This window comes from Drosophila sulfurigaster, chromosome 2L (assembly GCF_023558435.1).
Source record: "Drosophila sulfurigaster albostrigata strain 15112-1811.04 chromosome 2L, ASM2355843v2, whole genome shotgun sequence".
In the NCBI taxonomy this organism is placed as follows: Eukaryota; Metazoa; Arthropoda; class Insecta; order Diptera; family Drosophilidae; genus Drosophila; species Drosophila sulfurigaster.
Window position 1 is genome coordinate 16,392,929 of NC_084881.1, and position 13,940 is coordinate 16,406,868.

Here is a 13,940-nt window from a genome sequence, read left to right on the forward strand (position 1 = left end):
TACCAAAAGCTATTAGAGTTCTTTGTATTGGAATTGTTCTTAATTTCTTTAAAAAAAAAAGAAATATATGTTTGTACTTTATAATAATCATATTTATACTTTATGCCTATATAAGGAATTTTTCAAGCAACACTTGTAGCAAATATTAAAGAAGATATTACCAACAACAATATTACTTGACACACTTAATGCAACTAATCAGTGGAAATCGCAACTTTCCTATGCAAAAGGTTCCATGGCAATGATCTAATTAAGCAAAGCCCCAAACTATAAAGCTAATAATAATACTAATATCCACATTAAGTCGGAATTAATTATGAATAAATGGGAGCACTGTTCCCTTTTGCCAAACATTACAAACTCGATAAAAAAGCATATAAGCAGCAAATGAGTACGAGTATAACAAAAAGAGTAACGATAACAACCTGCTACCGTTGCCAGTTGCTGTTGTTGTTGTTGTTGCTGCCGCTTGTTGTGGCAATGTCTCCTCATCAGATATGGCAAATGTGCAACCTGCTCGGCTCAGCTCGGCTCGCCCGCTTTGCCACACTTTTTCTAGAGGCACACATTAAGTCATATATGGTGCTGAGTGCCTTACATATACAATGTTGGGTATTGTAACGATGGTTATGATAGATGTGTTGCTGTTGCTCTGCTGTGGCTGTTGCTGTTGCTGAAGCGACGCGTCGGCAACATGGAAGACAGTTGTCAGCATTGAGGTTAGAAAACCGTCGCGAATGTGTCGCATTTTCTAATGAGACACGCGATGTGAAGCCCATCTGTAGATAAGTACAAAACGACATCCGACGAAGCCGACGACTTCTCTCTGTCATCCATCCATATATGTGCAAATTGAAATACGCCAGGGCAGATAAGAAATGGAAAACTTTGCCAGAAGACTATTACAACCTGTGTGTCTTGTGTCTCTCTATGAAGTGCCGACTTCTCGCTTTCATTAGCATCATTGCACTAATTACCCTTTGTATGTGGATCAATGGGGCAAAGCAAAGAAAGAAAAATCATTGCAGGTAAAAACTGAGAAAATTACTATACTAATATATGACATTGTTGTTCTTTTCGTTTCACTCCACTTTTGAATATTTCAATTTATCCTAAGAACTAAGAACAACTTAATTACCATCATTTCCTTTTGGCTCTTTGGTCATAAACAAATTGATATTTTATTCATTTTGGAAAATTACATCATCATTTCCAGTCTCAGTCTCAGGCATTGCCAAAGACCGACCGCAACCCCAATTCAAAATATTGTAGTTTATGTTCCAAACACACACACATGGAGAATAGACGTCTATTCAAATTGCGGTCAACCGAGAATTACGTTATAAATAGCCACTCAACACTCAACGGAACAGAAATTATGTATTTTTTTGCTTTGACCAAAATGGCTTTTCGGTGTAAGCGATTTTATGTTGTTCTTTTGTTTTCCAACCCAAAAGAATTCCCATAATGTAATGAAACATATTTGGAGTGCAAACACAGTCTCGATTTTAACTTCAACTTCTTGGAACGGATTCTTTTGCTTCGATTGGCCCTCAAAATGAAGCAAAGCATAATAAACAAGAAAATAATATGACCGCTGTAAGCATTAAAATTGTTTTTAATTAGTCTAGTCCAAGTGCATTGCTTTTATAGCAATGCAATTTTGAGCATACGAGAAGAACTTTCTTTGTTCTTAATGTTTTGAAATTCGACTCGTGAACATTCAAACTCTTTCTCTTGATATTTGTATATAATCTTAGCTACCCTTGTCGACATTATTCCCCATAATGAACGGTTTTAAACATTAGCGCACTCAGCTGGAACTTGAGAGCGGAAATTCGGCGCAAAAAGTGTCCATTACTCGTATTAATTGAAAGACGTAGTACAAGAAAATTTGCAAAAACCAAAAAAAAAAACCGAAAAAATACAAAATTTTAATGAAGCCAACAGAAGTTTGCAAACAATATGTGGCACAAGAATGGCAAAACAGCAATAACAATAACAATAACACTTAATTGATTCTGAGCCGCCTTAACAACAACACTGAACAACAGAAAAACTCAACAACCGGCGTCGTTTTGGTTGAGCGATCTGCGTAATGTTTTCTAACCATGTAAAATGGACGAAACTGAGCGTAAACATTTCAACAACAACTTTTCGCAAAGATAATGCCCCGGCTCAATATTTGTTTTTGGCGGAAGGCGGTTAATATGCCGCTTTGTTATGCTCTGCTCTTCTAAGCAATTATTGAATTTGTGAGTTGTGTGGGCGTGCTCTAATGACAAATGCTTAGCAAAAAGCACTTAAATTTTAATAAGAATTGTCAAATATTGAACGACTTTCAGAGGGGGAATTCTTTGAAGTTGCGTCAAAGTGCTTCAAAAAGTTATTTGCAAGTTTGAATACCTAAAAACCTTTTTAGCAAGTTTATAAAGCTTTAATAAACATGAAATTGCAAAGCCTTAAGCTGCACCTTAAACTCATCTCTCTTTTTTACAGGGTATTTTAGCTGCTTTTTATAACTCCCAACTTCGCGGTCTGTAAACTGCCAAGTGGCCACCTTGTGTCAGTTAGACGGTCAGTCAGTGTTGTTAAGTACTCACAAATTCAACTAGTCGTGCATAATGCATGCAACACAAACTCACAGACAAACAGACAGACAACAACGGCAAATTTTGTGGTCGGAAAAGCCGAAAACCCAAACAAGTGTTTTCCAACGCGATGCGCATCGTTTGGAAAACTGCAGAGGCAAGAGGTGTTGAGAGTGTGGCACGATGAGAACGCTTGCAGCAACAAACGGGTGCAACATTTTGCTGGCAGTCCTACTTTTAAATATAGAATTTGAACTAATTTCGCTTATGTTGCTGCTGCTTCATCGGTGAAGTGGCCGGCTATGCCGACTGCATGAGAAGAGTATGGGATAGTGTATGACTATAGCTATGGATATGTCGCCATGTCCGGGTCGATGTTGGTGTCTTTGTATGTGTCTGTACCTGTGTCTGTGTCTGCCTACCAAGAGTCCGGCCGAGCTGAAGACACGCGCAAAAATAGAGTTTTGGCTGAGTTGTTGTTGATCATGTGGGGATGATCATGAGTGAAGCAGATAATGATGATCATGATGATGCCCCACTGTTGTCGTTTTATAAATACGCCACGTGATTCATGTGGTGGAATTATGTATTGTAGTCGCCTGCAAGCGCATAAGATTTATGCTTCACTCGATACACTTATGTCTCATCATGTCTCAAGTGGCCCTACAAACAAATGCAGCTATAGAAGAAGATGAAGACAGAGACACAGACAGAGAGAGAGTGAGAGTTCTTGTTGTTGATGCGTGGGCGACTAATTTGTTGTGCATTGGGGCAGGTGCATTTGCCAAGAAAAGCATAGTTTTTATTTACATTTCTTATCTAACTTTTATGATCTACCCTTTCTATGTGAAATGGATATAAAACAGCTAGTTAACCAAAGATTGAAGAGATTGAAAAGAGAGTGTTAAATCAGCGAAAATTGAAGCTAATTTCAAATGGTCTAAGCTCTCTTTATACAATTTTAACACAAGTGTCAAGGAAAGAAACATTGTCTAAAAGCTATCCTACAAAAGAAGCTGCCTCTGTTAACATAAAAACTGTACACCAATTTCTTAAAAAATGTAACAAATTCGTGGATAATATGCAAAAAAAAAAACATTAAATTTACAGTTTGAGCAATAAGTCGAAAGTTTTAGTTGTTAGAATTCTAGATTTCTGAACTATACAATATTTCAAACTAAATAAATACAAAATTTACTTTGGAAACACACAGAAAGAAAGAAAGTACTAAAAATTTAAAAAAGATTCTATGTCAAAATTAAATCAAGAAGGTTTATTCTTAAATCAATATCAAAATTCTACAGATTAGATTGCCTTATCTTGAAAATCTAGATTATGAACTTGTTTCAAGAATGATAAAATCTCAAAAGTTAACCAAAATCTTAAATCATTATCAAACGTTCTAAATTTTTTCAACCTGAGATTTGTTTTAAGATCAACAAAATCTTAAATCAAGATTCGCAATCTACTTTTCAATCTACATATTTTTCTCTCTGAGTAGTTTTTATAAATTAAAACAGTAATTTTACGCACTCAAAAGTACAATATTAATCAACACTATTCTCTGCCTCGCTTTTATGCCCCCATTTAAGTTCTTCATAAAAACCTCAAATTAGTTTCAAACTGCCAATTAGAGTGCTAGCCATACCTATGCTTAACAATGTTTTGGCCGTAACTTTGCCAATTCATCAGGCAACAAATACATCTCATTACACAGCTGTTAATCACAGCAATAATTTTGTTATTTTATACGCAGACAAGAGTAAACAAACAAATAGCATTGTTCGCAGATCAAATTGAAGCACATAGTTGGAGTCTTTCTATTTATGAATGACTTTCACAATGCTTCTTTCACACTTGGTTCCCACAAAGCTTCTTCAATTTCGTTTTCTATAGAAAGAACACACACATCGTTCAGCGCAGACAAATGCTTATTCCTCCCCCCTTGATACCTTCCCCTTTCCATTTTCTTTTCAACTGGCGCTTTCACAACAAAAACCATAGCAAAACAAAAGGCCAAACAGAGAGCATTTGGCTCCCCAAAAATCGCTTAAGCTCATTAGTTAATATCCAATTTATAAAGAGTCGCAACGGAGAAGTAAATCCAAAGTCGCTGCACAACAACATCAATCAAATATCACCAGACAAAAAAAAAGAGGAAAAACGAAGGAAAAAAAGTCAAATCACAACGGGAAAAACTAAAACAGAAGCGTACACACAAATTTCACTCACTTGTAAAACATTTTCGAAACACACACAAAAAAACCAAAGGGGACGACGACGACGACGACAAATTGTAAAGGCCGAAAAGCCGCTTGCGACATGTGGCACAGGCCCACTAAGAGATACTACTGCCGCCTCTTACTATATAATACTCGACACTCAGTCGATACTATCCGATTGGAATTGGAATTGTGCGAAGCGAGAACTGAGAGATGAGTTGCCAATGGAGACGCAACCGACGAGCAGCAGCACATTCTGTTGACACTTTGGCTCTACATTGCGAAACGTGCAAAAACGCATTCAAGGCAGATTCGAGATACTACTTCGGACTCTGCGCTGCGGTGCGGTGTTCTCTGCTGTGATGTGTCTGCTGTGCGGTGGTGTGTGCTGTTTTGTGGTGTGTGTGTGTAGGTGTGCTTCAAATGTTGCCAAGCTAAAATACCCAAGCGCAATGCTACTAAGAGAACTGTGTGAAAGATAAACGCTCTGTAAGATACCCTGTAAGTTCGTTAGGAATATTTTTAAACTAATTATTAATTATTATAATGCAAAATGTATTCTCTTCTAAAAAATATCTTATTTAATGAACATAATGTTCTTTACATTGTTTACCTTTAAATTCACCTAACCAATTAAGCCTATATTTTTTTTTTGTTTAATAGAAAATTTTCTGATAATAATTGTTATTATGAAAATGAAGTGTTTCAGACTTAAAATGCACAAATTTTACAATTAATTATTATAGACAAAAAGTTGTAAAATCAATTCCTTTTAAGAAAACTCTTAAAAAATCTCTACATAAATATGCATAAATAGTTTTGTTGAGGAATTTAACATAATCAAATTGCAGAAGTTAATTAAGAAATATTTTTGTATGAGCAAAAATGCCTACTTAATATGGGTCTTAGATGCTTTGGCTATCTGGTATATTTTGCATTCTTGGAATATATCAATGTACCAAATATAACCTTTGGTATATTTATAGTATTTTTGCTGAATATTAATTCGGTATATTTCAACATTAATATCGCACTATTTCGCTTTTATTAACAATGGGTAGCGAGTATCTCAAAGCACACTCGACTGTAGTCTTACTTGTTTTTACAAACTCTAGAATATATATATGTATATATATATTTATTTACTAATTCAAAACAGAAACTCCTAACATTTTTCTATTTATACCTTAAGAAATTAGGCTAAAGCTGTCACTCTCCATAAACTTCTTTTTATTCCCTTAAAACGCGATTTGAAAACTTTCTTTTCCATCTCAACGCGTATTATCATTGCTCTCTTTATAAGCTATTCGTAGTTTAGCTTACTCTTTTACTCTCTCTCTCTAGGTACAGGGTATAATCGGTAAACATGGCAACCAAACTGCACAAGGAGGCAGACGCAGAGTGAGAGGCTGTGTGCGTTGATTGCGTAAATGCCTCACGTGACGCATGAGACATGCGAATGGTCATTGTTGTGACGTGACTGCTTCACTGCCTTCACTCTTCCTGTTAGCCTACTCTACACCACAACTTCTCCTTCTCCTCCACCTCCACCTCCTCCTTTGCAGGTGTGTGCCCTCGTTGAGTTCTCTCTAGATGTGTGTGTGTTTTGTTGCTGTGACAAATTCATGATTTGTCATCAATTCCTATGCGTGCTCAGTAGCTGCATCAACATTGTGCCCCACTGCAACTTCAGGCGCTGTCTGTCTTTTGAGGGTTTTCTTCTCTTGACTTTATTTGACTGCACATGCAATAATTTTCCATACGGAAAGGCAATTTGTTTTCACGCTCACATAAATTGTTGTTGTCTCGCCTTTTTTTCTTTCCTTCACTGTCTATCGTCTTGTGTTGACTTTTTCCCCACTAAATTGCCCCACAGTGCAAATGTCGCCACGTGGCTTTTTTAGTAGCTTCCCAGTCTCTTCCTTCCTCCATTTCTTTCTTTCTCTTCTCTGTTTTTTTCGTTGGTATCAAATGATGATAATGTTGATGAGCTGACGAACGAATATCGCGGCAGCTGTTGCCTTAGTTTCGGCACTTAAAATGCCATCAAAATGCATTGGGCACGTGGGACTTTTGAGTGTTATGGATACTCTTAATCTCTGCATGTGTTTCAATTGTACATAAGGAAGCAATAGGCTAACAGAGGCCAAACTAAATGCGATGCAAACGTAGCTAATTACAAATTAATGAACACAAAGAAGATTTAAATGCGCACAGAGATCGAGAAGTTGAGTCAAAGAAAGCAGATTTATTGGGCACAATATCGAACACTATGTAATTGTCGACTGTGGTTATTCAGTTTCTATAATTAAGTTGGGTAATAAAAGCAATTACCATTAATTAAATCATTAGTTGCTAATGTCTTTGAACTGTTGTCAACATGTGGCAGACCTTCAGTCAATTATGTGTCGTTTGGTTGTGACATTTCTCACCTCAACAAATATTTTCTTTGCTTTGCAAATCAATCAAAGACAGCACTAATTTCCATTTAAGCAAAGCTATCCATCATATAACAAAAATTTACATTTAAAAGTCATTTCTATACTTTTATAAAATATAATTTTAAAGCTAGATTTGAGGTTTTAATCATGCAACTTTTTCATCATTGCAAATTTATCAGCAACTTTTCATCTACTTGGACACAACTTCACTTTCTGCACTGGCTAATAAACAATTTCCATTGGTGATAAACTTAACAACCGCCAAGTTTTGAGGTCCCTTAAAAAAGGAAAACCCCACTTCATTATAATTTCAAATTTCACGTTTCTTATACGCGCAATCACAAGTTGTATTCCCTACAGTTGTCGTAATTACTGAGCAAAAGAAAGCAGAAAACCAGCAAAAAGAAAAACATAGAAAAACTGTGCATAAATTGTGGATGCAAATGTGGCAACAACAACAACAAAGCTAGCGACATTTTTTTTTATATGGCGTGGCATGCAATTATGGCTAAATGCAATGCCGGACTCAACTCTCCAATGGGTTCTGCGGCATAAGCTTAATTGACGACAAAAATGCAACACAATGCAATTGCATTAGCAAAATTTCATGAACAATTGCATTAAAATTGATTGAGCGTTGCTTTGGTTTGCGCTTCAATGAATTTCCCCAGCAGCTCTTGATTGATGAACAAACTAAATGATCTATGAGAATATATTTAATGATGTCCAATTTGCAACCAGAATCTATATAAATAGCATCATTTATTTAGCCAATTAAGTGATTTAATTAAACTCAAAAAACTATGTTAATTCACTGCTAAATATATAATATGATCTAATGAATTAAATTTCACTAAAATGCATTAATCATTGCAAAAATATTCATTAAATGACCGTTGACCGTTTTCCCAATTAGGTCGTAATAAGTATTTATTGATTGTATTATTGTCTCATCCTCATCATAAAACCGGATTACAAAAGCTGACAAATTGACGCCCTGGAGCAAATGCAAAAACAAAAAGCTACTCTCCCCAAGCACAACAATTAATAACGTTATCAAAAAGCTGCGCACAAATTGAAATGGAAACCTTATAATAAAAGCATTGCTGAAAAGAAAAAAGGCGAAAAAAATGATTCTCAAAACGTGCCCGTTGCATTTTTCAATGAAACTTACGTTACAACGTCAAATGCAAATTTGGTTTTAAGATTTATTTAAGTCGACATTTCATTAGAATGCGATACCTGTCTACATTTATTTTTTATTGTATTCTTTTTGCTAGTTTTGGGTCGCTCTATTCAGTGAATGCCAACAGTCATTTATAACTTTGATTCCTATGACATATTTTATAGATTAATATTCAATTAGCAAACCAATCGTTTGCCGAAGATTAATGGTGACACAAAAGTTTGAGATGAACTAAAGAAAAGGTAGTAAAGAATTTTAAAGAACGAAGAAGTTTCAAAGTAACTTATGGAAAACTATTTTTTAAAAGTAAACTTACTGTGTTCTTGAGAACAGTGCAACAAAAACAAAACTCAAAAAAGTGCCTTCTTTTTTATAGTTAATGACTTTTTTTCGAAGTAAACTTGCAAAAATTTGAATAATTAAATCACAAAAATGAACTTTGAACTTTAAAGTATCAAAGTTCTTCTCGCAATAATAATTAAAACAAATTCTTTTCTTTAATCAAGCAAATTCAAGTTCAAACAAATTCAAGAATCAGTAAAGCACACCGCAGAGTTTTATATTTTTTTGAATCCAAGCCAAGTTGGTTTTATGTCTAACTCAATCTTCATATGGATACAACGTCCGCAGTCCACCAAAGTCCCCAAGAGCGGGCTTTATGGCCTTTACAGTCTTACAGCATATGCGGTTATGACCCACGTGTCATAGGCCATTTGCGTTTGCCCTCAAACACGTAATCCGGCGAATACTTAAGCTGAATTTGTTATTTACTCGAAAACATATTTGAAGCACACGCCCATAAATAAGAGTCGCACATTGATTAGCGTATAAATATTCACACGCTGCTCAATCGACCAAGCTGAGCTCAGACCGCAAGTTCAGGGTCAGCTCTATATAGTATATTTATATACTATGTATAATAGAAATTTACATTTATACAAATGGTTTTTTTCGGGTGGCTTGAAACGAGAACGACAACGAGAACAACAACGAGAATGAGAATGAGAACTCGCCACAATTTGCAAACAAGTTTTTGGGCAACTCTTTTGTTGATTTTTCACTTACAAATTACAAGCGCAAATAGAGCTTAACAAATTTATTTGTGGCAAAAACGAGAGAAGGGGAACTTAGTTTACCCAAGGGAAATTGAAGCTGTTGGCTAAAAGTTTTAGATTTAGTTTAAGTTTAAACTGTTGCGGCTTAAGGCTTCGACAGGTTTAATTTAAACTTTCAATCTTTCTAGTTGAAATTTACATTTGTGCTCAGCTCATTTGTTGAATAAACAAACAATTGTGCGATAACAAATTGTAGGATTGACAGCCCAGAGGAAAAACATCATGAATACCTTATTTCCCTACGGAAATTATATATATATATCTCTCTCTGTACAACAAAAATGTTACACGCTGCTTTTGCCCTTCTGAAGGGCAGACGAATAATGTTTGCACTTTGTTCCGCTTTGAAAACTGTTGCCATTTGCCTTTTGTGATATCCATAACGAGCTGTGAGTTGTCAATATTTGCCGGACCCATTTTTATTTTATATAATTTGCGTATGTTTATCATTCAAATCAGGTGAAATTTTGTAGCTTTCATCATCAGCGAATTGCGTAATTGTGGCTGCAAAATTGTATTGAATTTATGAATTTAGTTCATCGAAAGAAAAAATAAATCATATTCATGCTCTATTTGAATTCCTGTGAGCTATTTTTGATAGCATTTCCGTTGAGTTTTTGGGCGCAATTTGTTTATCCAATTGCTGCAAAAACTTCCGCTGCATAAAATTGTTCATTTAAATTACATTCAAAATAAACTTGATCGATATATTAGCTCATATATTTTCCGCATTAGTTTTTTTTATAGGTTTTGGTTGCTTATTAATGGCACACAAACAAATGACTAATTTGAAATAATTTTATTCTACATCCCACGCAGATTTGTTCTCAGAAATCAAATTTAACGGTTCTCTACAATATGGTATAAATGGAGTTTAAATTAAGCTATACAAGAAAGCGAAATTTGGCTTCATCTAAAAGATATCTTAATGCTCGATCGCCACCTAATCAAGACTGACCAATCAAGTTCATAAATTCTTCGCTCGTATAAATATATGTTATTCTAATTAACCGGCAGATGGCAGACAATTCAATGCATATTTATAAACATTAAACAAAACAAGCAGCTTCAACACACAATTTATAAATTCGCCAGCCACAAAGTGTATATCAAAAAAAAAAACTTTTATATTAATAATGTAAACAAAAGGTGAACAAAAATTATGCAAAAAGCAACACAAATAATTTTCAACCCAGTGGGAGCTACTTTTCTACATTTTTCTACCGCTAAAAAAAACTCGTTTCGCTATTTGCTTATTTTCTTGACTTCTTTTTTTTTGCTCTTCGCTTTGGCTGTTTACAGTTCAACGCTATTAAAAAAGTACCGCCTCGGGTTGAAAGGGGCGTGTGTTTTGATGGTGGCGAATGTGCCTTCAACTTGTTACGGTTTTTAAATTTTTCACGCATTTGGCTGAAGGCATAAAAAAAACAAACCCCCCCAAAATATCTTGCTTGAAAATATTGCATAATGTGTAATTAAGTTCAAAAAACAAAAATCAACAACAAAACGTAAATGAAAAATTTATTTAAGACGCGGCTTGTATTTTTAATTGCAACAACGCGCTTGCAATATTTTGTGGGCGTTAAATAGTTGCAGCATGTATAAAAAAAAATACCCTCTACGTAGAGAGTAGTTTAATCAAAATGACAAACAGAATAATGTATTATTAGATAGATATTTTTTTAAGTGCTTTTTTCTATGACTTTAACAGACCTTGTAATAGAAGTTTTATATGAGCTAAAATAAGCATATTTTTGATAGAAAAACCTTCATGTTTCTGATTATATTTGGGTTACTTTGATTAGATATAGCGCAAAGAATTTACTACTAAAATCTCAGATAACAGGTTTCCTAGAGTCGGATTTTTTCCCCTAAATTACAGCGCATTTGTCCGTTGATCATTTCCAGTTCTTCTGCTTGGTTTTTTATACTGGCTTGTCTGTATTTTATCAACGTCGAGCGTGTTGACAGCTCTCGTGACACTTGTCAAAACAGCGCAACGAGTATTTGCCACCATGGCCTGTGCCTGTTGCCTCAATTTATTTACAGCTGGTGCTCTGCATATGACATGCAAACAGGGCACAAGACAACGCAAGAGGCACACACATCAGACACACACACACACAGTCGAGTGTGTGTTGATAGATAACTTTATTAGCATTCAATAGCTTGTCATCAGCATCAACATGAAGCTTTCATTTTCAGCACCAGTGGCTTCAGTTTCAGTTTCAGCTATAGCATTTTCAATTGAGTTCGAGAGTTTGATGATGATGGGCAACTTTTATTATTATTAATAACCCCAACGACATTTTATGGCTAGTTTATCTGGCCGTCACGATCATTAGCATTAAGGCAACAGCAAAAGGTCAAAGTCATAAAAACTACACAGACAAGGGAAAAGTTGAATGCAAAATGTATTTACTCATATTTATTATGTCTGTGTACACCTAGGAAAAACTTAGTTATATCAAGAATATGATATGATATATAAGAAAGGGTTTCAGATAACACTTTAAGATCTGAAAAGCAGGCTTTGCAAATAATATCGTAGTTCATATAAGCTAGTTATTCAATTACTCTATTAAGTTGCTCAATAGAATTCAAGCTTGAAATTCTTCGCTAATTTCTTACAATTTACAAAATGAACAGCGATGATTCAGATATGGAAGATATATGTAAGTTAAACAAAAGTGTTGAAAGATGTACTACAAATAATGGTTAACATAGATGAAGTGGACTTGCCTGAATTACTTGAGGAATTGCCAACAATAGGATCTGAACAAATAGTAAATGCTGAAAAAGGTGAGTTTGAAATTGGACTAGAGCACTTCATAGGAGCTGCTTCTAACGATGAACCAGAAACACTTCAGACTGATATCCTCGAGGCACAAATTCAACAATTGAATTTTGCCGAGCAGGTAATGAATAACGATCTACCAACGATCGCTATAGCGACCCAAAGCAGTGTCGTCATTGTGGCTGCCAAGATGCAGGCGAATTGCTTAGTTGTATGTGATTCCATTATGAGGATGGAAAATATCTCGAAGTACATTGCGATTGCATATGCCGGTTTAGCCGGTGACTTTCGGGAGTTAACCAAATCGGCGGTCAAGTTGTATTACGACAATGTAATGAAGCACAATGCAGAGATTAGGGGCAAACAAGTGGCAAACGATCTGAGAAAAACTATATTGAAAAATGCTCAGTTGCCCAAATTGCGACCCTTTGCCATTCAATTGCTCATTGGCAACTGGTCAAATGATCACGGACACCTCCATCAACTTGATTCTTATGGCACCTTGAAGTCGCCCAACTTTGCGTGCATTGGACGTAATGCCAAGGAAGCCAATGAGTATCTGAAGAAAGTGAACCTAAGTGATACTACTACGGTTGAGTCGACCATTCTTTTTGGTATTCACGCCTTAACATTGGCTCTTGAAACGGATGTGGTTTGTCCATTCGAACTAGATGTTGGCATCATTGATTGCAAGGGCTTTCGATATTTAAGTAAGGAGGTTATCTCGGAGAATTTATACACGTTATTTACTCTCAAATATCCAGAAGTTGTGAAATAGTTAAACGCATTAACGTTTCAAGAATGAACAATTCTATAAAAGTTACGTTTTTGAGAAATATAAAACATAATTCTAAAAATATTATTATTGAATTTGCGGGATTTCAATTTGTATACCTGCTACCCAGAGGGGAGAATGGTATTATGACTTCGTCGCAGTTACTATAACAGATAGAGAAAATTTTGTTGCCATCGGATAAAAATCGAAGAAATTATTATATGAAAACTTTTGTATTACAAAACGTCAATTGAATCTTTTTTGTATTATATGGTATATTTTGAATGTAGTACTATATTAATATACCAAATACATCTTTCGGTATATTAGGTATATATGCGATATATTTTTTTAACATCATTTTATAATATGGTTTTATTGGGTATCTCACAATCGAGCAAACCCGAATGTAGCTTTCTTATTTGTTTTTTTTATAATTTACTAAAACTTAAAATGTAGTATCGTAGTTTATAGTTAAATATATCTTCACTAAATTATATTTGCATCATCAACAATTGTCTTAATAGCCGTAATTTAGTTACTCTCTCTGATATAAATCTTTACTACCCTAAATTTGAATTTCTTTAAAAAATTCTTTCAATCTAAGAACTTTTCAGTTCTCAGGCATTGTGCATTGTTTTGCCATAAAAGGAATCTGAAATTTTTACAGTGTACAGCAACATTCTCTTATCTCGTGTCTGACCATCACATAAGCGGCTTCTACTTTATGACCTGGCAAAAAGACAAACAAAAAGCATACTCGACTCGTATACAAAGTTTCACGGACTCGTGTTAATGAAGCGCTTACAATGC

The 13,940-nt window shown here is 35.0% G+C and overlaps 2 protein-coding genes across 2 annotated transcripts in view; one reads left to right on the forward strand and one right to left on the reverse strand.

Moving 5' to 3' along the window:
- LOC133845919 (serine-rich adhesin for platelets) overlaps positions 1 to 13,940 on the reverse strand; it is a 100,290-nt gene that overhangs the window by 56,382 nt on the left and 29,968 nt on the right. The gene's annotated exons all lie outside the window — the stretch shown is intronic.
- LOC133850698 (proteasome subunit alpha type-2-like) lies at positions 12,089 to 13,209 on the forward strand. Its single transcript, XM_062286858.1, has 3 exons — positions 12,089 to 12,230; positions 12,283 to 12,357; positions 12,391 to 13,209. The coding sequence occupies exons 1-3, from the start codon at positions 12,197 to 12,199 to the stop codon at positions 13,128 to 13,130; spliced, it is 849 nt and encodes a 282-aa protein (XP_062142842.1). The 5' UTR covers positions 12,089 to 12,196; the 3' UTR covers positions 13,131 to 13,209.

Excerpts from the sequence above, each read along its gene's own strand:
- LOC133850698 (XM_062286858.1), top strand. The coding sequence starts at position 12,197 with ATGAACAGCGATGATTCAGATATGGAAGATATAT. Across the intron at positions 12,231-12,282 it reads TTCAGATATGGAAGATATAT|ATGAAGTGGACTTGCCTGAA; the intron begins GTAAGTTAAACA and ends TGGTTAACATAG. Across the intron at positions 12,358-12,390 it reads AATAGTAAATGCTGAAAAAG|GAGCTGCTTCTAACGATGAA; the intron begins GTGAGTTTGAAA and ends AGCACTTCATAG.